Source organism: Aulostomus chinensis, chromosome 5 (genome assembly GCF_037954235.1).
Source record: "Aulostomus chinensis isolate RoL2024-O1b breed Wild chromosome 5, RoL_Achi_v1.0, whole genome shotgun sequence".
NCBI lineage: Eukaryota > Metazoa > Chordata > Actinopteri > Syngnathiformes > Aulostomidae > Aulostomus > Aulostomus chinensis.
The window spans coordinates 15,470,080-15,491,902 of record NC_141324.1 but is presented as its reverse complement, the minus strand read 5'-3'; the positions used below and the strand labels follow the sequence as shown (position 1 = coordinate 15,491,902).

Below are 21,823 nucleotides of genomic sequence, written 5' to 3'. Positions count from 1 at the left end.
TGGAGGCGTGCCAAAACCTTTTAATTGTCTTGCCTCTGTAGAGCTGACTACGACAGGGAACACTTGGTTTGCACCTCTATCTGGAAATTAATTAGATGAAGACATTTTTAAACAAGACTAATCATCTACAGACAACCCGGTTTCATAGAAATACGTGAAATGACCACGAAATCACCAGGACCTCTTAGCACCGCATTTCGTGGTGGTGGCATCACGATAACGCGCCAGCACCATGCAAACAATGACAACCAAAAGTCAGTCGGATCCTTACGTGTTTGAGACACGCAAAAAAACAGATAACAAATTATATTCACTATTGGAAATTATGCTTTATGATAGCAAAAACTGGTTAAGGTCATTAAAACATCATTGGTTAAGTCTATGATTCCAAAATGGTAAAAGTATTCTCAGGGATTTGGACAGTTATCGGGGGGGGGGGGGGGTTGCAAAAAAACAAAAATTGGAAATCTGGAATATCCTCTCTAAAGACTGATGACTCGCTCCTACTCTTCCTCCCCAGTACTCACAAAGTCCTCGCCAATCACATGTAGAGTACAGAGTCTTCCGGTGGGGAAATATTAAGCCCATTAGCAGCCAAACTGTAGCTGCTCAGATATGGATAAATGCTTGAAACAACCTCGCCCTCACTCATGGGAGCTGCAGAAACACGTAGTCCACCAGCTGAAGACTGAGTCCTGGCTGTGAAACCCCCCCCCCGCATCTGGGCTTTCATCTGTCAGAGCCAGCATTAACGATAACCTGGCCGCTGGTGGCGCAACAGTGCAAATTAATTCACATTCGAGAAAAGTCACTGTTGTGCCTGTTCTGATTTTCAACATGTTATTGTCTTGAGATGAAATACCACGCTGGAAAAAATTGTTTATGTCTTTTTAAATTTAGTCCACCTTATAGTTGTTATGTTTTTTTGTACCAGACATACAACTACAACAAACTGTAACATTTAATGAGCGTTAGCAGCTAGGGACAGCGACACTTTGAGCTACATACCTTGAGTGATAATTCACGCAAAAGTGAGAATTCAGTCATTATCTTCTCACCCTGGGAAGATTTTGCTCCACAAAATTCAGAAGCTGAAGTTTTGCAGGAAAAGCAATCTTTCAAAAACAAAAACTCAGACAAAGTTCTCAAGCTACAGGCTACAATAATTCCAATAGTTGAACAAAGTACACCCGTCCCTGGGCAACGCTGATGCGTGCTCCTAGTCTCAACCTGGCATCACTTCAGTGTTAGAGAGGAGATGCTGCAACTCTAAACAAGCAGAGAAAATTACCCCAGGGATCTGCAAATTTACTGAAACAACCACCACCAGACCTTTTAAAGCTAACTACGAAGAACGAAGGCAGGAGCTCTTAAAAAGTTAGCCGCCACTGAGGAAGTTTCGCGAACCACAGAATGCTGGAAAACTTCAACAGCCGAGAGCTACCTCCCAATCACCAGCCAATACAATAACGATTAAATTGATAATTGATTGTAATTATGATTGATCCAGGAAAGTTCTTCAAATGTCCATCCCTGGTTTGGGTCACCATTCACTTCGGTCGCTGGGAGATTACTGCGATGCCTTTCGGCATTTTTCAACTCAAAGTAGTTTTACAGTGTAAACAATAGATCGCACATTGGAGAATTACTCCTCGGTGTTGAACTGTGCATTGAATGACAAGGCATCTTTTCATCCTCGACAGTATTGAAGTATCAAAGTTCGATACCCCACCCCAGTCAGAACACAAACATGATCACATCCAACAATTCCCTGGTTCCTCCTGTCCATGAGTGTCCTTGAGCAAGACACTGAATCCTGAGTCGCTGGCCTGCTTTGCACGGCCACTCTGCTGCCATCGGAGGCCTCCTACTCAGCTCCACAGAGGCAAAACAAGGAACGGATTCTGGCTTGCCTCCATATGGCAGCTAGTGAAAAAGCAGTTTTATTGCATCGGTGAAACAACTTTTAATTTCATCGTGCAGCAACGGTGGGAAATTTACTGCTGTGTGAATATTTGGAAGTGCTTTGACTACTACATGAATGCAGTTCAATTACCATTAACAAAGCTTGATGTTGAGCTGGCACAATGTTTAACTACATGACATATAGTTTGTAGATGATTGGCCAATTTTGAATGGCCGATGGCAATAAAGAAAAAGTGAGAGGCCCATCATCAACATGACTATGTGTCTTGAGGGCAAATGTACCATATTTCACTACAATCTATCATCCATTTGTTGGGGCATTTCACTACAACCTCAGATATATACATCATAATGGCTAGAACTAAATTATTGAGAGTTGTTGAGACATTTCACTGACAATGCCTCTATACGCTGGACATAGAGTGATGCAGCAGTGCTATTTGTACAACGTGAAAATACACAAATATCGAGCTATGAAGTCAGAATTAAATCTCGTATCTTGCAACATGATTTTTAACATTGAGTGCACAACCTGAGTTCTATTAACACAGCCAAAGACTATTTGGAGAAATAATTGATAACTTTTGAGTTGGCTTGCTCTCCTGCCCCACTGCTAGCGTTTATTGCACCTAAGCTAGCTAGCAGCTAGCCTTCCGGTGAGGATCCGGAGCTCCACAAAGCAGAGAGGAGATAAGGGTGTCTATCTGCTTGTCTGACTCTAAAAATGATGGACAACAAAGGTCTTTTGACACTGCTGATGATGGGGAGGTGCCTTGGTGCACGTCATAGCGTGGGCGCAGCCCGCCTAAAAGTCCACTTCACTATTTTTAATCCAACTAAAACATCTACTCTGTCATCAGAAAGGGTTCCATGGAGAGCTATGGGTGGCAGAGCAAAATCTGACGAGCAACTGCTTCTTGGTCCTGCTGCTGTGGTCAAAACTGCTTCCCCTCTGCTGCCCTTCTCTCATTGAAAAGACTGGAGGCAGTGATTTACCATGGTGGTGTGAAAAAAAAACCCATAAGAATATTTACTGAAAAAGTTACCACGTTCTTTTAAAGTCCAAAACTAAAACTCAACATGGTCCAGACCGGACTGTGACGCCACCCCTCTCACCAAATTGACTGGGTTCAGCTTCATGTTTACTCATGCTGACAGACAACCAGACCAACAACTGCCCTCAAAACTGCGACTTCCTACTGGTGGAGGTAGTAACAGTACAGTGAAAAAATAACAATCTGACACAGAGCTGCAGTTGGTATTAGCATTCATGTGGATTCATCTCATCCTCCTGAGCAAGTAGAATTATTTCCCATTTTTGCTAAATCTCAAAAATATGTTGGCACTCAGCCTGAATGATTTAATGCACGGGGGCTTTGAAAACGCTCTTGAGGACGCTTCAAGTGTCCGAGCCTCAGAGAATACGCCGCTGTTTGAAGAACATCTACTGGAAGCTTACTGTACACTTCAAAGTAGCTGGTGCAGTTCTGATTAGTCAGTTTGTCTTATGCATTGTCAGCCATCTTGTCAGTCAAGCCCTCTCCTACCCTAATGACTCCTGTCAGTCAGGGATGTAACTGTCAGCCTGAGTCAATGGCGGCATGTCTTCCTCCCGTGATTGAATAATGACCTCCATGCATCAACTCATCGCGCCATTTTCAGCAGACGGAAACCCCTCAGAAAAAAAAACAAAACAGCTTTCTCGTCATTCTGTAAAGAATACGTTGACAAACTTAAGCTGAGAATCTCATCCCGGAGAAGAAAATTAACACCCTCATAGGCATTTGAGAGAGAAAGGAACGTGGGGGAGGAGTGAAAGGGAAGGTGAAGATGTCTTCAGATGTGGCACTTGTGATGAAAAGAGTGGCGAATGACTGAAGACAAGAGGTGGAGAAGAGAGGAAGGGAGGAGAGGTAGTGAGGGAGTGTGCATTATTCATCCCTGCTGACACATCACAATCTCTGATTCATCAGGAGAAGGGCATCAGTCAAGTCACCGCAGATCTCTTAGCCTTCACTCATACGCACACGGATACAGAGACACATGTATGAATGCACACACACACACACACACACACACACACACACACACACACACACACACACACACAATGGTAAATGACCTCCTTCTTTAAAAATGGAAGCTATGGGTCTGGAACCCTAAAGAGACTGGCAGACTAATCAGGAATATTATGGTTACTTTGTTTATATTTATTTAAATATATGGTTCATATTTCTTTTAACATCCAAGCGTAAATCTTTAATATGTAAAAAATCTATAAAAAGTGTTATATATTTAAAGAATTTTCGATGTCAAAGGCCCAGATTGTTTTTCAAGTAAATTGTTTTTTTTTATGTTTTAGCGCATGTTTACATAATTTGTACGTGTTGTTAGCACTAATTATGTGAAACCAAACCCCTTGTGTTGTGCAACTGGCACTGAGTCTTATTCTGACTTCAACTATGTATCGATTTATCATCTGTTTATTGATATTTAGTTAAGTTCACTGCATCTACAACCAAAACCAGGTGAAATAAGGCAAAGACAGAGTATGGGGTTGTGAGTCTGGAATCTTTGCATGGGTTGAGGACTGAGACGTTTAGGAATCTCCCCACTGACTTAGTAATGTTTGACAACCATAAAATTAATTGCACAGTCGTTATATGAGCATGTTTTGGCAGTTAACACTTGATACTGAAGTTACACATATTAAATAAGGAATGCATATTCGATGATGGATGCATTGGACTTTTTTTTAATCATTGGATGTGATACTTTGGGGTTTTTTTCTTCTTCTGGTACAGTGGTTGATATCAGCCATACTGCTCAGCTCTCATGGGTTCACTCTGCATGCCACGCTCTGTGTTTTCAGCAGCCTCAACAGAGCCGAGCAAAACAACAAAAAGAGCTCAATTAATATCAGCGCATCAACAACGAGGACAACAACAACAAGGTTGTAATACAGGTGGCGAAGCTCTCGGCATCAAAGTTGCATGCCTTGATGTTCTCTCTGCTTCCAGCTGACTGGTGCAACAAAGTGAGCCAACACAGAGATTCTGACAAAACCCGTGGATGAGCATAACATCTCACACAGGGGAGGAAAGTGGAGAGCAGAGCAGTTAAGGTAATGCTGCTGTGAGAATCTGGGAATAAGACTTCAATGAGGCCTTTGATGTGAAACCAAAGCTGCTCCGCTGGGAGCGCACGTCATTTGGCATATTCAAGTCTGGATGGATCCTAGCGTGGTATCTGCTGTAGCAAGAGGCAGGAAACCATTAAGGCCCATGGTTGAACCCTAAATTCTATTTGAGGGAGTACATGCCATCAGTGATTTCATAAGCTCCTGCTCCTGACAGCGCCCCGGTGGACTTGTGAGCGTCTCTCGGCCCTCAGACGAGCAGATGCTTCCTGGGTTTGAATTAAAATGTTTGGCATCTGAGTTAATTCTGTTTCAACATAACGATTTATTCCTGTCAAAATAATGCAAATATCTAGATTAAGGTGAAGTGAGTGGCAGGGGCTACAAATTCATAACCAAGAGGGGGAAAAAAAACAAAAAACTAAGGACTTACCAAAGAGAGGAATCCATGTGTAAAAATGACTGATTAGAATAATTAGGGATGTGGAAATGGTCTGGAACAATAACCAGCAAACACACGGTGCCTCAGGGAAAATGTCCCATCTGTGTGTGAGTGGGAGGACCTCCCTCAGATTCACCAAGACAGTACGATTTTCCAGTTTACACAGGCCACACAGCGGAAATACAGCAAATAAGCATTTGGAGTGGACTTGATTAAATCCCAAACAAGCAGTAGCCCTCAGAAAATGTGTCACGATGAATCGGTGTGTTATTAAATTACACTCACTGATTACACACGCCTGAGTGCATATGTGTGCGCGTGTGTGAAAAGAGAAAAGCCTGTGTGTGTGTGTGTTTAATTATAGACACATGAGAGGTGTATGGACTGCTATATATGTGCAGATGGGCTTGTTTTGGCTTGACAGTAGCAGATGCAGCAGCAGTCTATTGTCTAGAAAACAGTCTTGCTAAAGAAGTCCATCTGACTTACCACCTGGTGCCTCACACACACACACACACACACACACACACCACTTCATTATTATGGATCATATTGGTTTATAATGTGTCGCCCCCTCAAAAAGTGCAGAGTGACATAATCTTAATGGGATTTTACTTGCTGTGGCATCATTGAAATATCAGCACATAAAAGGATTTAGAGGACCATTGTCACCATCCTCCTCTTTAACATGGAACCGATAGATAGATCCCTGGTAATTTCCTTTATGGGTCCTTTTTTTCCTTTCTTTTTCAAATTAATGCCTGATTGTATTTCTTTATTTTTTTCCTGCCTGCACATGTCTACACCTGGAGAGAGCATTAGAAGCCAATCAGAATAAGCCACTTTAAATGAGTGAGGAACAAAGGCTTCTCCTGTCTGCCGGGTCCAAGCAAGAGAGGAGGAGAGGAGAGAGGAGAGGGGGGGGGCAGAGCCAGCCAGCCTGGTTACTGCTCTGCTCTTCACTCAAACGCTTCAACTAAGTCTCACGGCAAGTGGTGTGAATAGGAACCCCCCCCCCCCCCACACACACACACACACACACAACCCCACACCCCCCTTTTTAAAGCCAGCCAAGCTAATTAGCAATAATTTCTTATTTTCTCCAAGGCTACCGGAGCCTCTGAGGGGTCTGGGTGGGGTGCGAGCCTGCCGACTCTCGAGCGGTGCGCGGACGCTGGTTACCTTGGTAGGTAGTGCTCCGTCTTCTCTGCTGTCTGCTGGATTCATGTGGGTGGATTTGCAGCTGGAAGCTTCCTCGGAAACAGCAAGGATAAGTGTAATCCAGTGGCAGCCGAGCTCCACTCAAACAAGGGTCTGCCTTCCAGGGGGATGCATGCATACATCCCCGCCGTCCTGTCGACCTCTCGGGAGCGCGGCGGGTCACCTCAGCCCTTTAGTCGGGAGAGCATAGCTGATCGGGCGGCCTCAGATACTGCTGGTTGATGTCATTGATACTCCCTGTCTTCTTCCTCCTTAATGCCCTCCTCCTTTCCTCTCCTCTCCTCCCCTCCCCTTTCTCTCTCGCTCTCTCACTCAAACACCGGAGCTCTCCCCCTCCCCCCAACACATGACGTGATGCAGGCGAGGTCTCCAATAGCAACCGTATCCCCCATCACCCCTATTACCCCGATTACCACCCCCACCCCTCCTCCTCTCCCCTCTCCTCCTCCTCCTCCTCCTCCTCTGGATCGCTGACTGGTGCAAAAGAAGTGGCTGCTGAGGCAGGTTGTGTATTGGTGACTGATTTTTCCACTGTGGTCCCCAGGGGCCAAAATGAAGATAAGCACCTTGAAACCCAGTGGTTTCCCATAATATAGTGTCTAATTATAGCTGTTGGCAGGAATACAGGCTCAGGGGCCCGTATCAGCTTCTACAGAGCAGAACTCCCTCACTAAATTAGAGCCGGACTAAGAAATATTGGAGGAAAACACAACTCGCTGTGGGACACGACGGGAGTGTGTTCAGCAATATCAGAATCTATAATAAGTTAACTAGCTTCTATCCTTGAAGGGGGCAAACCAGTCCATGCAGGAGTTTAAACCTCCCTGCCACTTAGGCCTGCTCGATCTGGCTGCTTCGTTTCGTGAATATATCTGACCTTCGTGAAGGTTACAATTGTTGCGTTACTGCAGCTTTGCGGTGATGGAAGGGGTTTTGTTGTTGTGAAGCATCACTGTGAGAGCTGCCCATCACATTGGACTCATTAAGTGTGGGAGTTTGTTTCCCCAAATGCACTTTACATTTAAAAAAAAAAAAAAAACATACTTTTTGTTCCGGCGAGTATAATCGTTTCAAGGAGGAATAGGAGCCGACTGCTATTTTTGTCACATTATATCCAGGCAAAAAATCACAGATAATTGAAATATTTTTGGAACTCTAAGACAGTCGTCACATGGAAATGGCTTCAGGAAAACGCCTCCAGCAAGAATGAATGAATTTAACTGTCACAATGGAATAACTGGCCTCTTTTTACACTAAATATATAAATATATATTTTTTAAAACTGGGCAAGAAAAGAGTTAATTTGATGACAAATGGAATATATTTTGGAGGAGTTGTATCCAGCGCGCAGTGACGCTGCTCTGGAGGTTCAAAACACATGTAAAGCAGATATCCAGATGTGTTAGAAATGACTTGGCCTCCAGGTGATACTTACTGAGGCTGAAATAAGGTGACACGATACTTAGATTTTGTACACACTGAATAATAACATTGTAAATTTTAAAGTTACATTCTGTACAGCATTTACAAAAGCCTATAAACCACGTTTGTTTTTACCTCGTTAAAAAAAATCAAGACCTGAGTAAAAACGAGGCTGATGCAAATGCTGACCATCAATACTGATGAACCTTTTTTTTCCAAGACCAGTATCTGCAGATGCTGACGAAACGCTGATATTATTGCGACTCTTTACACCTCCTGTTGGTTTTTTCCTTCGTCATCGTCCCCACTTTGTAAGTGAAAAGTAATTACAGTAATTACAATTAATTGATGTAAAAATTTAAATTATTACAAAATAAATTCAATGATAAAGCCCTGGCGCCTTTATCTGGATGCCACATCCACTACAAGAGGACTTTTGTTTATTCTAGGTCTTATTCAGGTCACACAAAAATGAAAAACCAGAAATCAAAACACCGCAGGGGTACATTCCGAGGTGTTGGAGGCTGGAATGACACTTTAAGACTACATGCCTTCTTTGTTTACACCTATACACACACACACACACACACACACACACACAGCAGGGGTATCAGCGACTCTGCCGACACACATGCATACACATTCAAATTTCTTGTTAAAATGATGTGACTCATTCTTTTCCCTTTGAACCAAACAGCAGCTCCTCCGACGGTGATTCTCCCACATTTGGACCCACCTCATTGTGTCTAAGGAACAAAGACCGTTGAGTCTGTGTTTCTTTGTTAAGAGAGACATCTAGTGGACACTAGCTATCATGACAGTTTCTTTAGGTCTGGATAAATACTTCAAAGGGAGCCAAACTTCTCCCTTTCAAGTACAGAGCTGAAACGGTCTGTGTACATTTGCCTCTTCACATAAAGCGCCATCCTGCCAGGTGTTGCTCTGCCACCTGATCAAATTATTAAAAAAACAAATAAAAAAAGGTTCCAACTCAAAGAGCTTTTCTCACCTCGCAAAAACCTCAATACCCCACGACGTACAGGATTTTTTTTTTTTTTTTACATTATTTTGAATATTTATTGTTATTTTTATCATTTCTTTATTTCACATCTGGCAGGTCAAACCAACCCTCATGGTGCCCACCCCCACCCCCCCCCCCCCCCCCCCCCCGGGAAGCTGTGAGTGAGAACCTCATCCAGTAGCTGGTGTTTTATCAGGCCAAAGATGATTTTGATGTGAAACACGAAATATCACCACTTTTGTTTTGTTTTGTTTTTGGAAAAAAAAAAATTCTCTGAATGATTCTGCTTCTGATGTCTTATACTGAATAAATCTCAGGATGAGGGCAATCAGCTGACACCATCCGCAGAGAGGTCAGGGGTCAGGTCATTACCAGCACCGCACTGACATTTAAGCCACACTTCAGCAGCGGGGATGTTACAAAAGGGACTTGAACCCGCGGTCACCAGCTGACATGACGCGTGGTGACATTTACCATTGGAACGGTCGCAGCTGCGGCAGGTCCTGGGCGTTTCAGGCTAAGCTAGCTTCCTCGGTATATATTTATCTGCTGATGCACTCGTATTTATTTGTTTCCGCCTCTGTTGTGCGGGGGCTATGTGCCACTCACCCGTGACCTGCTCGTATAATATTACAGTATTCCCATTTTCAGAGCGGAAGCTGGGGCAAAAGATCACTAAAATTAGCAGGGTAAGTGCCCTGTCTCTACCACTGCCCTGCAGCAGTGACGTTAATTGCGCTCTATTTATACTCTCTGAGGGGAGGACTCCGAAAGATCAAGTTTCTGTTACGTTTTATTTCGGTATCCTCAACTTTATGCAGGCAGTTGAAAGCCCGTATAAAGACCTAATTTAAATGGGCACTAATTTAAGAAAAATACATTTTCAAGGCTTTTGTAACAATTTTTATGCGTTTCGGGAAAGTTGTCTTTTATTCCAAAAAGGATACTTTTATAAAGCTGGCAGCTTTGATGGGGCATGATGGATTTTGTGTAACTATTTCAACCATTTCAGTTGATTTGGATGTGTGTGTGTGTGTGTGTGTGTGTGTGTATGTGTGCGTGTGTGTGTAACACAGGTGTGTGAGCAGCGGCTCCAACACCAGCACAGAGAGATTCACTCAAAATGTCCAGCCACCTGCCGCGTTAAATACACCATTTTTCCATGTCTGAGGAAAACACTTCTCATGACTGCATGTTCTCTGAAATGTCAAAAATAAAGACTTTCAAATTCTAAAATTTGCCAGTTTATATTTAACAAAATTTGACAAGCGAAATAGCTGGAAAACATAAACATGGATGGAAGTGAATTCCAATTAATCAAAATATTCAACTTTCTGTAACTGAACAACATATGTTTAGGTGCTCGTATTGCAAATTTTTGGGCTTTGATTATTCTCAATTCTTTTTTTTTTATTTTTACATTCAAATCTGCTTTATTATAATTTACTTTTCCTGGCCTGGAATTTTGTTTTTGTATTCAGTGCTTTCTCCTGGTTTTTCATGACCCTATTAACCCAGTATTTAAGCCTAATTTAGTAAATTCAATTTTGCACATATCGAATACAAAACACACACGCGCACTCACACACACACACACACACACACACACACACACACACACACACACGTCCCGCTGTGACACTGAATTTTATTCAGATATCTCCAACACACTTTTTGTTCTTGAGTTATCATCACTTAGACAAATGGGTTGAGAAAGGCAGCAACAGTTCAGAGCCTGAATGTAGGTTGTCTATTCATGATTTAGAGCCTCTCAGTCTGCATTCAACTCGCTGGTGCTTAGCACAGACAGACGAATAAAACATTCATGATAGCGCAAGATAAACAAAAGAGAGACTATTAAAAATAAGACTAAGACGCAGCGACGGCTGGAGAGCCATCTGCCCAAGATCAGCCAACTGCATCTGAGGTTAAAGGGAAAAATTCACTTGAATACACGATCGATTCATTTCTCCCGAGGATGCAGACAAGAGCGCGGCGCTGTTGTTATTGTCGACACAAACGTCTGATGTGGAGCTGCTTGTGTGAGACTGTCTTTGTTGATGGCGACATGACCCAGGACAGAGGGACGCAGGCTTTGCTCTAGTTTTTTTCGCGTGGTTGAAGGCATTTCAAGAAAACATTCTGAGTTTGTCATGTCATGAGATTTAATGAAGCAGCTCCAGTTTTTGTTTGTTTATGTAGTGTATTTTTGTCCTGCTGGGACATCGGCAGGACTGGTTAGTGTGTAGAATTTTAACCATCTTTTACAAGCTTCTGCAGGCTGTTACTTTCAGTTATTAGTTCTGCGTTCAGTTAGAAGAAGTTAGGTGCATTTCACTCTGCCGCGACGCGACAGTGAATCAGAACAAACCCCCTGATGACATTTGGCACAGGAACGACACAGATGGTGACAGGTGGAAACAGACACAATGTGTCATCTGTCGTTTCTACCCATGACCACTCTTCATTCTCATGCATGTTAATCAACTAGTGTGATTAGGTGCTTTGTAGCAGTAATACTCAAAGCCACCTTTAACCACCACCTCCACCACCAAAAATCACTGTTCTACTGTAGTGGGGGGGGGGGGGGGCAGTTTCACCCTGCTTTTAATAGCAATGCAACAAATAGTCTACATGACTTCCTGAAACATTAGAATTCAGTGATTTGCTGTATTGCTAAGGTTTGGTCTGACAATGGCTGGGCAGGGGGGCAGGTCATAGTAAGGTATGATGGTCAACAGAGAGTAGTGCAGGGTGCCCCATCAAGAAAGAGAGGTGGAAGTCAGTGCAGCTCAATAAAAGCTTCCATCTCCTCAGAGATGAGTCCCCTGTAGGGAAGTCTGTGCTTCTCAATGGCACGTGCTGCCAGGCACTGAAGGGTGACGTAGTTCAGCGGGCAGAGCGCCGAGTGTCCACTGTTCTGCTCGTCTAGCAGCTCATAGGCTGTCTTCCTCTGTGCGTTTGTAGCATCAAAGTGAGCTCCAGCCTTCATTAGCAGAGCCATAATCTCTGGACAGCCGTTACATGCTGCTATGTGCAGCGGCGTGTTGTTCTCACAGTCCCGTGAATCCACATCGGCTCCACACTCCAGGAGCAGCGATGCCACTGCGTGGGAGGGGAAGCGGCCGACAGGGTAGCGGCCCACAGAGGTGGTTTCCTTGTCTACAGCCATGTGAAGAGGAGTGAAGCCGCATCTCCCGCGAGGATTCAGCTTCAACAGGCGGTACACCGTGTGCTTCTTCTGGTGCTCCTGCTCCGGGCTGCAATCCAGCTTCTCCAGTAAAAATATGAGGTGGAGGATGATGGAGAGGGCCTTGGTGAATTGGGGGGCTTCTGGGGGGTTGTCCCGCTGCGCCACAGCCCGCTCCACCTCTCTCACGCTTTTCCCCAGCACAGTCATAAGATCATGGAAGGTGATGCGTGTTGAGAGGGTGCCTTTAGCACGGTCTTGAAGGACAAAAGAGAAGAGCTCTGCAAAGGACAAAAAACTGGAGGCTGTCATGGGACTAAGGGGGTCCAGGTTACTCTGCTGCATCTCTAAAGCATATTTCCACAGACTGATGCAGCGTTCAAAATTTCCTGAATCAGCATACACAGCTCCCCTGTAGCGGATGTAGTAGGAGGTGTCTGGGTGAGATGGTCCCAGGATGCGTTCACGTACCAGCAAGGCCTGCATTCTCATTTCATCAGGGTCTGTGATCAAAGCTTCCAGTTCCTCTGTGGTGTTCACCTCCTGAGCACAGCCATATGCAGGAATAGGGGGTCCAGGGGGAGGCTTGGTCAAGGAGCCTGATTTCTCCCCTGGCTGCCTCAGATCCATAGCCCGTCTCCAGTACCTCATGGCTCCCAACAAATCACGCTTTTTGTCCACAAAAGTAGCCCCGAGGAGTTCTAGCGCGTCGATGCGTTCCTCTCTTGAGGTGCGAGGCTGGTGGGCGAGGTACTCCACAATGTTGGTGTGTCCCGTTACACTTGCAGCAAGGAGGGGAGTCATCCCATAACCATCTCTCTCCATGCGAGCATTACACTTGAGCAACATCTTCATGATGTCCAGACTTCCTGACTCCGCACAGTCGTGGAGGGCTGTGTTTCCTTTCACGCTCTTACGGTTGACATCAGCACCGCGGTCCAGGAGGAACTTGGCTATCTCCTTGTGGCCCTTGTAGCAGGAGATCATGAGGCAGGTGTGGCCGTGTCGGTTGGCTACCTCCATGTCGGCTCTGTGCTCCACCAGGTAGCGGACAATCTCTAAGTGACCGTCAAAGCAAGCAGCTCGTAGCGGCGTGGAGTTGGTGAGCGTCGCGTTGTTCACCGAGGCGCCGTGTTTCAGCAGCGTCCTCACCACAGGAAGGTGACCGGCTGCCGAAGCCGCCCACAGCGGCGGAGCCCCCTCGATAGTCTCGCCGTCAAAGTTAACCGAGCCTCCAAGTTCTACATTAGCTTTGCAGTTTTCTAGGAGGTAATCTACCACCTCCAGGTGTCCGTACCTCGACGCTATCAACAGAGGAGTTCCTCCCTGCGTTTTCTCCTCGGCTAACGCCTCCAGCTCCTCTGGAGTTTTGTTGCTCAGTAACTTCTGGATAAGTTTCAGCTTACCATCTCTGGCCGCGTTGAAAACCGCCGTCGTTATATCCATTTTACTGGCTCTTTGCTGCCGCGCTGGACACCAACCCCATTACCACTCGTTTAACCCCTCAAATGTGAGTGTGGTTTTAATGAGCAGAAAGAGTGAATCTTAGTCCGGGCTCGGTTTCTAGCTCACATCTTTCTGCCATTTTGAGGGTGCTGTCAAGATGGCGTTTGTGTTGTTTGACAGGTCCAGGTTTACGATATGTGAAAGGCATTATGGGTAAGGTAGTTTCCGTGCCAGGGGCGAGTGTCAGTGTACCACTTATAAGAACTACATTCCCCACAATGCTTTTGATTTAAATGACTACCAGCTGATGGGTTCGTTCGGTATTGTTGCTCGGACCATCAAAGCCCTCCGCCTCGGTTTGATAGGCCCGACATGAGAGGCCCGCAGTGCGGAACAAAGTGATTGTGAGTTGTGGGTCCTCAAACCCAACGCAACCATCGAGAAGCAGCTTAATTCATGTTCATTTGAATTACGTAGTTTTCACACATTAAAAGTGTTACGTAAATATATCTGGGCGTGACAGGGACAAGGCAGATATACTCACTACTTTCATGACTACCTGGGTTTAAATTGTATTGCACTTTACGTTTGATTAAATCTCAAAGTGCCACGGCTGAGAAACAAACGGAACTAAGACGTGATTATAAAACCACAGGCTCAACGATATAATTAACAACCATAATTATGGCACTGTTAACCTGAGGTGGATCTGCAAGCAGGACAACCACGCACCTGTGTGTACCTGCGATGACATGTAGCGTCCCCTGTGTCTGACCATCATGTTGAAGCGCAGCTGACGTCTCATGAATATTAATAAGTATTAGTCATACTGTCTCATTAATAAATGACAAATGCCTACAAACATTGAAAAATGAATGTCACTGTATTTCACATAAGTAATTAGTTGTGAAATGTGTCACGGCTGTTGAATTCAGGTCACTTTTATTTAAAAAAAATATGAATGAAAAGTACAAAGACAAAACGAGGGTATGTGTGGAACAAACAGGTAATTCATTATAAATGTGCATTTAAATTTTATGTGTCAACGGTTTTTTTGTTTTTGTTTTTAAAGATGCAAACAAAATTGCGCTGGCAGAAAATATTTTCAGCGAAACAAATAAAACTCCTTTTATCTTTAGTAGAAAAATGCTGTTTCAAGTATCAGTGGAAGCTTCTGCATTTTGTATTATTTCTCTTTTGAGTTTCACCGATTCTACAGGGACCAACACTAATGATTTTTTCTTCACCAGTTTATCTCTTTGCTCTCAGCTCTGTATGAAATGAATCTTCCGGGGCCCTCAGACGAATGCGCCCCACATGGATGATGCCTATGACTTATTACGCTACTTTACAAGCCAAAAATGACTCACCGCGGACTAAAAAGTCTGAGAACTTTTTTCTGATAACTTATGGGCAGGAGATACCCAAGGGAGGTCAGTAGTCAATTAAAAGCTGGACCAAAAATTATTGCTTTGAATTAAACGTTATTTTTAGAGCTCGACAAAGTGTCTTTCTGGTGTTTCTCCAGTAGAGGACGCTAAAGATACACTCTTAGGCGCTGCCGTGTACCCTTGTAGGATGGGGAACTTCAGACAACACATTTCCAGAACGTATTATTTCAGATTAAACCACTGTAGATTAATTATATGTAGAGCAGGTGTCAACATGTGTTACAATACCACGATTTCCCCTGTTACACTCAATAACTCTCGCGATAATTAGACGAGAGGACAGCTGGAGAAGCGAATGGGATCTTAAAATTAAACAGGGACTTGGAATGCTCGCAGAGACAATATCCTTGTGCAGAGAAGCGGGATTTAAAAGCTTCACAAATGATACTCAGGCGGCTTCCTGCTGTTTGCTAAAATGAAAAGCTTGAAGAAGCCAATATGGCTTTATAATCACATCCTGTCCTTTGGAGCTGTTACGCGGCAAATCACAGAAGCTAATCTTCAGAGTAAAAAAAAACAACTCATCAGTGAGACTTGTGGGTTTTTATTCAGAAGTTCAAAAGCGTGTCACACAACAGCGGTCATATTAACACGACATCGAGCAGCAATTAAGATCGGATCCTCCCATTCGAGTTCTGTCAAGCACACGGAGGCAAGAAGAACATGAAAAACAACGACAAAAACAAAAACGAGCCATCGAAATTGTGCACGGTTAAAAACAACAACGACAAAAACAAAAACGAGCCATCAAAATTGTGCACGGTTACAAAAATACAACACGAGCATCACTCATTGGATCGCACTTGATAAGATACTGAGACACAGCAGGGACAGTCAGTCAGAGACGTGAGGAGTACACGAACCGGGACCACGCCGCCACTGTCACGTCTGTAGTTTACCTTTAAGCGCGTCAACAAAAAAATACGGGCTCCGTATGTGTCACCTGGAGTGACGTTTTAATCCAACAGAATTGAACTTTTACTGTGTTTCTGGGTGCAGGATACAACTTTCTTGTCTACAACATGCTTTCACCTGTCCAGAACCGTGAAGTGGGATTAAAATGCAGAACGAGAGAGAGAGAGAGAGAGAGAGAGAGAGAGGGAGAGAGAGAGAGAGAGAGAGAGAGATGCTCTTGCTTGTTATCAGCAATGTTTTCTCGGGGATTCCCTAGAGGCCTGCCAGTAGCTCACTGAGCAGCACCTCCCTCTCTCCTAGAAGCACATCTCTCTTTAGACTGGTGCCTTTGTTCACTACCTTTATCTTCATGGCCAGACTCTTTACTTGTGCCTGAGGCAGTGCATCGAAAAAAAAGTCCTCATTGAAGACGGGATTCCTGCTGTTTTTGATGATGGTGCTTCTCTGTTTCTGCTTCTTGCCGGGGTTCAGGTAGAGAGCTACACAACAGTTGATGCTCTTCAGGTCTGTCTGCCTGTCATAAATGGCCTCCGCCGCGAGCACACGCACCCTCAGTCGAGCGGCCTCCGCGTCGTAGTGAGTTCTCAGCCTCAGCGTCCCCCCCTTGTGGAGGTTGACCGTGTGCTCGCGCTGCAGGAGGTCTGTCACTGCGCCCCTCACGCCGCTGCTTTTACATCCACGGAAGGCGGGAGAGGGAGGGCAGCGCATGCGGCGGCGCTGCATGTTGGGGCTGTTGTCAGCTGAGCTGCACTCATCAGTGGAGAGAGAACTGTGGCGTGCCAGGGAACGCTTGGCACGAGACACCTGGAGGAAGAAAGGACAAGGTAAACGCGCGCTGGAAGGAGGTCAATAAAATCTACACCCACACCCACACACACCCACACCCACAACAAGAACCTGCAAGCCCCCACCTTGGCTTGTGTCTCCTGGGTGATGGAGCGCAGCAGAGACGCAGAGCGGGACAGCAGGGGGGAGTTAAAGGGCGATGAGTCTGCTGAGGAGCAGGTGTCGCTCTCTCCGCCGCTGAAGTAGCGGTAGGGGTTTGGGTCAGCTGGAGTCAGAAGGGCTCCTGCTTGGGAGCGTCTCTGGGAGTTAGGGGAGGTAAGAGGGCTCCCGGGGTCGCTGTGGAAAAGACTCTCCTTGCGTCGGGTATGAGGAGACTCAACCAGGGTGGAAAAGCCATATGAGGTCTGGGCCTTCGGGACATAAGGCAGAGACATCGCAGTCTGTGACTGGGGGTCTGCGTTGGTGTTGACATTAACGCTGACCCCCGCCGAAGCCCCGGCGCCTGGTTCATCAGCACTCTCTATTTGGATGATGTGACGGTTGGCTGACTTCTGGAGGTTGCGTTTGTCGCGGGACAAGAGGCGAGGGCTGCAGGGGTTTTTGCTGCTGCGAGCTCGGGGGCTCTGGCTGCAGATGGCATGATCAGAGGAGGAGGGTCGCAGGGTGGAGCACGGCTGAGGCTCCGGGGTTAAAGGCTCCTCTGGCGGGCAGCAGATGAGTTTAGGGGGGATGAAGAAATCAGGAATCTTGTCTGGAGTGAGCACATTAGCATAAACAGAAACAGGGATGGCCTCGGTGGTCTGAGGGGGTTGGGTTTGCTTCCCACTGCTCTCCACAGAGCCACGGAGCTTCTCCAGCAGCCACATCAGAAGACTCCGCTCAGTGTCTCTAAGAAGAGAGCGAAAGGATGTCAATGAAATCAGACAAACACAGCAAAACGGAGATTTTCTGAATATGATGATAGACATGATGCATTGGAGAGGTGGATCTGTCCCTCCTCCTACAACAACAACACCAACACCATCAGCAGCAGCAACAACAACAACAACAACAACAACAACAACAACAACAACGTAAAATCCTCTTGAGTAAATAAAGAACAAGAAATTAACTGAAATTCGTCACTCAAGTTGCAAGACATTTTTTTTGTGCTTTTAGCAACAATCAGCCTCCTCCACTGAGAGTGAAAACATGCGATAAAAGAGAATTATACTTCCACCAGGGCTCAAGTTATTCGCATCCAGTAACAAATCCGACGCGAACAGAATATCTCACATAACACACGCACAGCTGACGGGTCCAAATCAGACTGAGAAAGACCCGATGATGCGTCCAAAGAACTTTTTTTCTTTTTCACAGAAAGGAAACATTTACGACCGTCGCGTTACGCAATATAGATCGAATGTACCAACCTGTTGACTGTTCAACTCTTCTCCTTCCTAAATGTGCTCTCCGAAGTGTACTTGGGTGCGAAAGCTCTCCAAACACACCGCGCGTAAAACGTCTTCTCCAGCCAGATCCAAGATCCAAATCGCTCGCCAGCGGGAGGAGGAGGCTGATAGATCAGGCACTCTCGCTTTATACGGTGGGGTCTCAGACTTCTGAGCCAATGGGGAGGTTTTGAGACCTTGTCATGATATTTACCGTAAAACTATTCACCGCGCGAGGAAACAAACACCCCCCCCCCCCATAAAAAAGAAAAGAAAAAAAGGAAAAGGGCAATTTAAAAGTGATTTTCGTCAACGGAGTGTTGCAAATGATCCCACTCCTCCTTAATTGAACGTGGCTGCGATTTCTAGTCTCTTGTTAGATCGCTCCCTATAAGACAAACAGACCGAAACCTTAATTGGACTTCCTGCTGGACTGCTGATGAAGTAGAGCGACAATATGTTATGTTCATGTCCTCCATCTGAACCTATTATTATGAAAGGGACGGTTTTGTTTTCTTCCCAGGACAAAAAAGAAATACACAATAATTTCACCTCAATCATAAAAATGCATTGTGATAAAAACCTGTGTGTTGACCTCTCACGGCTGCAATTATATTGATTCATCTGCTCATTAATTTCGCTCTTAATTTATTTCTCTGTAACTAAAAATGTCAAGACAATCTGCAATATATCCTCACAACCTAAACTGATGCCTTTAAATGTTGTTGTTGTTTTTTTAATTTGTCAGGTCAACAGTCCAAACACTCAGAAATTCTTCATTTCCTGATATTTGCACAAAAATAGCAACAATTCCTTACATTTCAAGTGAAACTTCACCCAAAAAGTGCGTTTTGCCTTTCAAGTATTTTCGATGCGAAATTGTTTTTTGTTTTTTTTCACCAAAGAGTGACTTTTTTGTGACCCCAGAGTGCAGGAGGGGCCATCCACGCATGTCGAGCTTGAAGCTGATCGACCCCAAAAGTTATCAGCAACATGCATTCAAAGAAGCAATGCAGAAGGGAGAGGACATCTTTATGAGCTCAGGACAGCCACTGCATGTGGGAGTACTTGAAAGTATCAGCAAATGTTTGACATCTTTGCTTGAAAACAAAAATCCCAAAACAAGTAGTAGATTTCCAGTTGGCGTTTAATTTCCTTCCGGAAAATCCTCTTCCTGGCTTCGAATTCATTTTGGGATTATTTTTATAATGAAACATTGGTGTGGACATGCTTGTGGTTTCGCTGCCAGCACACGTCCTTCATATCCTCACACTGTCTGCTGCAATGAAGCCCGTAGTTTTGGTCTGAGACACTTGGATGTCAGGATGCTCCATATTTGACGCTGACCCACTAACTCACATAACTCGCTCACTTTTTATAACAGCCTTTTACCTTCAACAAAATACCTGCGCCAGTTGCTTCAAAACGTGCTACGCATTTGCATGTAAAAGCACCTCAAAGAGGGACGTGATGTAGACATGCAACCTGAGCAAAGTAAGAATAGCATGGCCTTTGTTTTCTATCTAACTCGGTTTGCAGAAAGATGAAGAATGTGTTCGAGCTACGGTGTCTTTTGCCAGGTGTTAAAGATGGAGGTGGATCTGTCACGGTATGAGCAGCAATCTCGTAGGAGTCGTTTGGACCAGTCAATGCTGGTCACAGTTTCTTCATGATATATTTCAAGATGACAATCCCCCACAACTCATTCTTCTCATTTCTTGCCCAACGCCTCTATATTCACCAACTCCGTGCAACCGTAAATGTCGGAAATACATATTTTGCAGAATGTGTTGGGTACTTTTAATTTGGCTGTAAACCCCTCTGTGCTGGTATTTGTGTGACGAGTTCTTCTTTCGGTCAGAGTCTGGTGCGCTTTGTCTTGGAATTGTCATCTACATTATGAATCTTACATACGATACAAGTTTTTTTTTTCCTCCTCTCCGTTTCAGTTTATTTTTCTTTTAGTTGAAAGTTTCTGTCACGTCGTCAAGTAAACATCAGACAGCTACAGGGCAGTTTGGGCTAAAGAGCCAAAATACATAGGAGGATGCTACCAAAAAAAAATAACATGGAGGCTTGTCTTCTTCTGCATCTGTTTAATAATCAGACGCATCATTTTTATCCTCAATAAATAATGTTTATTGTCCATCATTATTAGAGCCAGACAAGCCAATAGACACACTTCTCTCCTCTCCGTGTGCATCGTGGAGCTGACAACTAGTTAGCTAACAATAGCTGGCTTTCATCAGAGTGGATCCTAATTTTTTTTACCGCAATTTTATAAATGCATAAAAAGTTCAGTGAGAAACTATGTGCGCTGGGACAAGTTCTGCAATGCCATCACATACGTCTGCCATTGCTTCTCCAACGCAGAGGAAAACTGCCAGAGGGACTTCTAGGTCACATGATTTCTTAATCTCCTCTTTTATGCGCTAAATCGGTTCCCAGTGCACTCACTCACATTCATCCTCTATTGATATTTTGTTGAACTTTCCACCTTCCTCAAGCATAAAAATGTTTTTTTGCGATACTTTGGGATTTAAAAAAAAAAAATCCTAAAAGGTCATTACACTTTTCTCTTTTAGCCTGCATTATTTGAACTAGAGTTTTGCTTAACATTTGTACAGGGAAAAAGTATCAGAAATGACCAGATGTTGTTATTTTATCAGGAACATACCTGGAACTACTTTTTTTTTCCATGTCTAAGCCTGCAGTTCTTACTCCCAGTATTCTGGTTCAAACACATCAGGATCAGGGTCTTGGTTTATTCAAACCTAAATCCTCCTCATTCTGTCTTCCAAAGTTGGCCATTATTCGTAACAACAGCTGCTCTTTTAGTCATCAGCAAACATTTTGCTTTGTTGACTAAAGTTATGAAATGACTTTAAGGGTGCAGCATCAAATCACTGCACCCGGACAGCAAATTAGTTCCGGTTTATGTGTCTGACTCTAAAATAACAACGTCTCATAATGTTCCCCACTTTCTTCACAGTGAATGTTGGGCACAGTTTTAGTTCTTAGTTATAGTTAAAGAATATTTTGGAGGAAAGAGTATTTGAGGAAAGAGTCCCTTCTGGGACCATTTCTTCGCTGCCCTACTGCTAGCATTCATTGAAGCTAAGCTAACTAGCAGGCAGCTGTCCGGCGGCAGCTTGGTTGTGCACCACAGAGGGGAGAAGGGTTATCGATCTGCTTGTCTGGCTCTATGGACAATAATTCCCAAAGAAGTTAGCATGTTTCTTTAAATCCTTCTCTGTCAATTAGAAGTACATTCCCAATTTAGCATAAAATGTTGTTTAACAGGAGTCCAAAAAGAACAGAATAAAGCTACATGTATGCAAATGAGATGAATTCTGTTCCCCATGTGGTTCATCCACTGATCTAGCAACTCATTTAGACTTCGGACTAGTCAGCTATTTCTGAATCCACAGGAA

General features: G+C 44.4%; 3 protein-coding genes across 10 annotated transcripts in view; all 3 read right to left on the bottom strand.

Moving 5' to 3' along the window:
• Positions 1-6,984, bottom strand: part of ptprsb (protein tyrosine phosphatase receptor type Sb) — a 73,187-nt gene extending 66,203 nt beyond the window's left edge. For all 8 annotated transcript variants that reach the window (XM_086203420.1, XM_086203417.1, XM_086203421.1 and 5 more), the window contains exon 1: positions 6,690-6,984. The gene's annotated coding sequence lies outside the window, so the exon portion shown is untranslated. The remainder of the gene's footprint in view (positions 1-6,689) is intronic.
• Positions 6,985-11,745: 4,761 nt separating this feature from the next.
• fem1a (fem-1 homolog a) lies at positions 11,746-13,980 on the bottom strand. The gene has a single exon (XM_086203413.1). The coding sequence runs from the start codon at positions 13,805-13,807 to the stop codon at positions 11,954-11,956; it is 1,854 nt and encodes a 617-aa protein (XP_086059539.1). The 5' UTR covers positions 13,808-13,980; the 3' UTR covers positions 11,746-11,953.
• A 1,986-nt stretch (positions 13,981-15,966) lies between these two features.
• On the bottom strand, positions 15,967-18,490 carry LOC147261419 (C2 calcium-dependent domain-containing protein 4C-like). Its single transcript, XM_086204931.1, has 3 exons — positions 18,372-18,490; positions 17,085-17,847; positions 15,967-16,977 (listed from the first exon to the last, which is right to left on the bottom strand). Exons 2-3 carry the CDS (start codon positions 17,823-17,825, stop codon positions 16,426-16,428), a joined length of 1,293 nt encoding a protein of 430 aa, XP_086061057.1. The 5' UTR covers positions 17,826-17,847; positions 18,372-18,490; the 3' UTR covers positions 15,967-16,425.
• Positions 18,491-21,823: the final 3,333 nt, after the last annotated feature.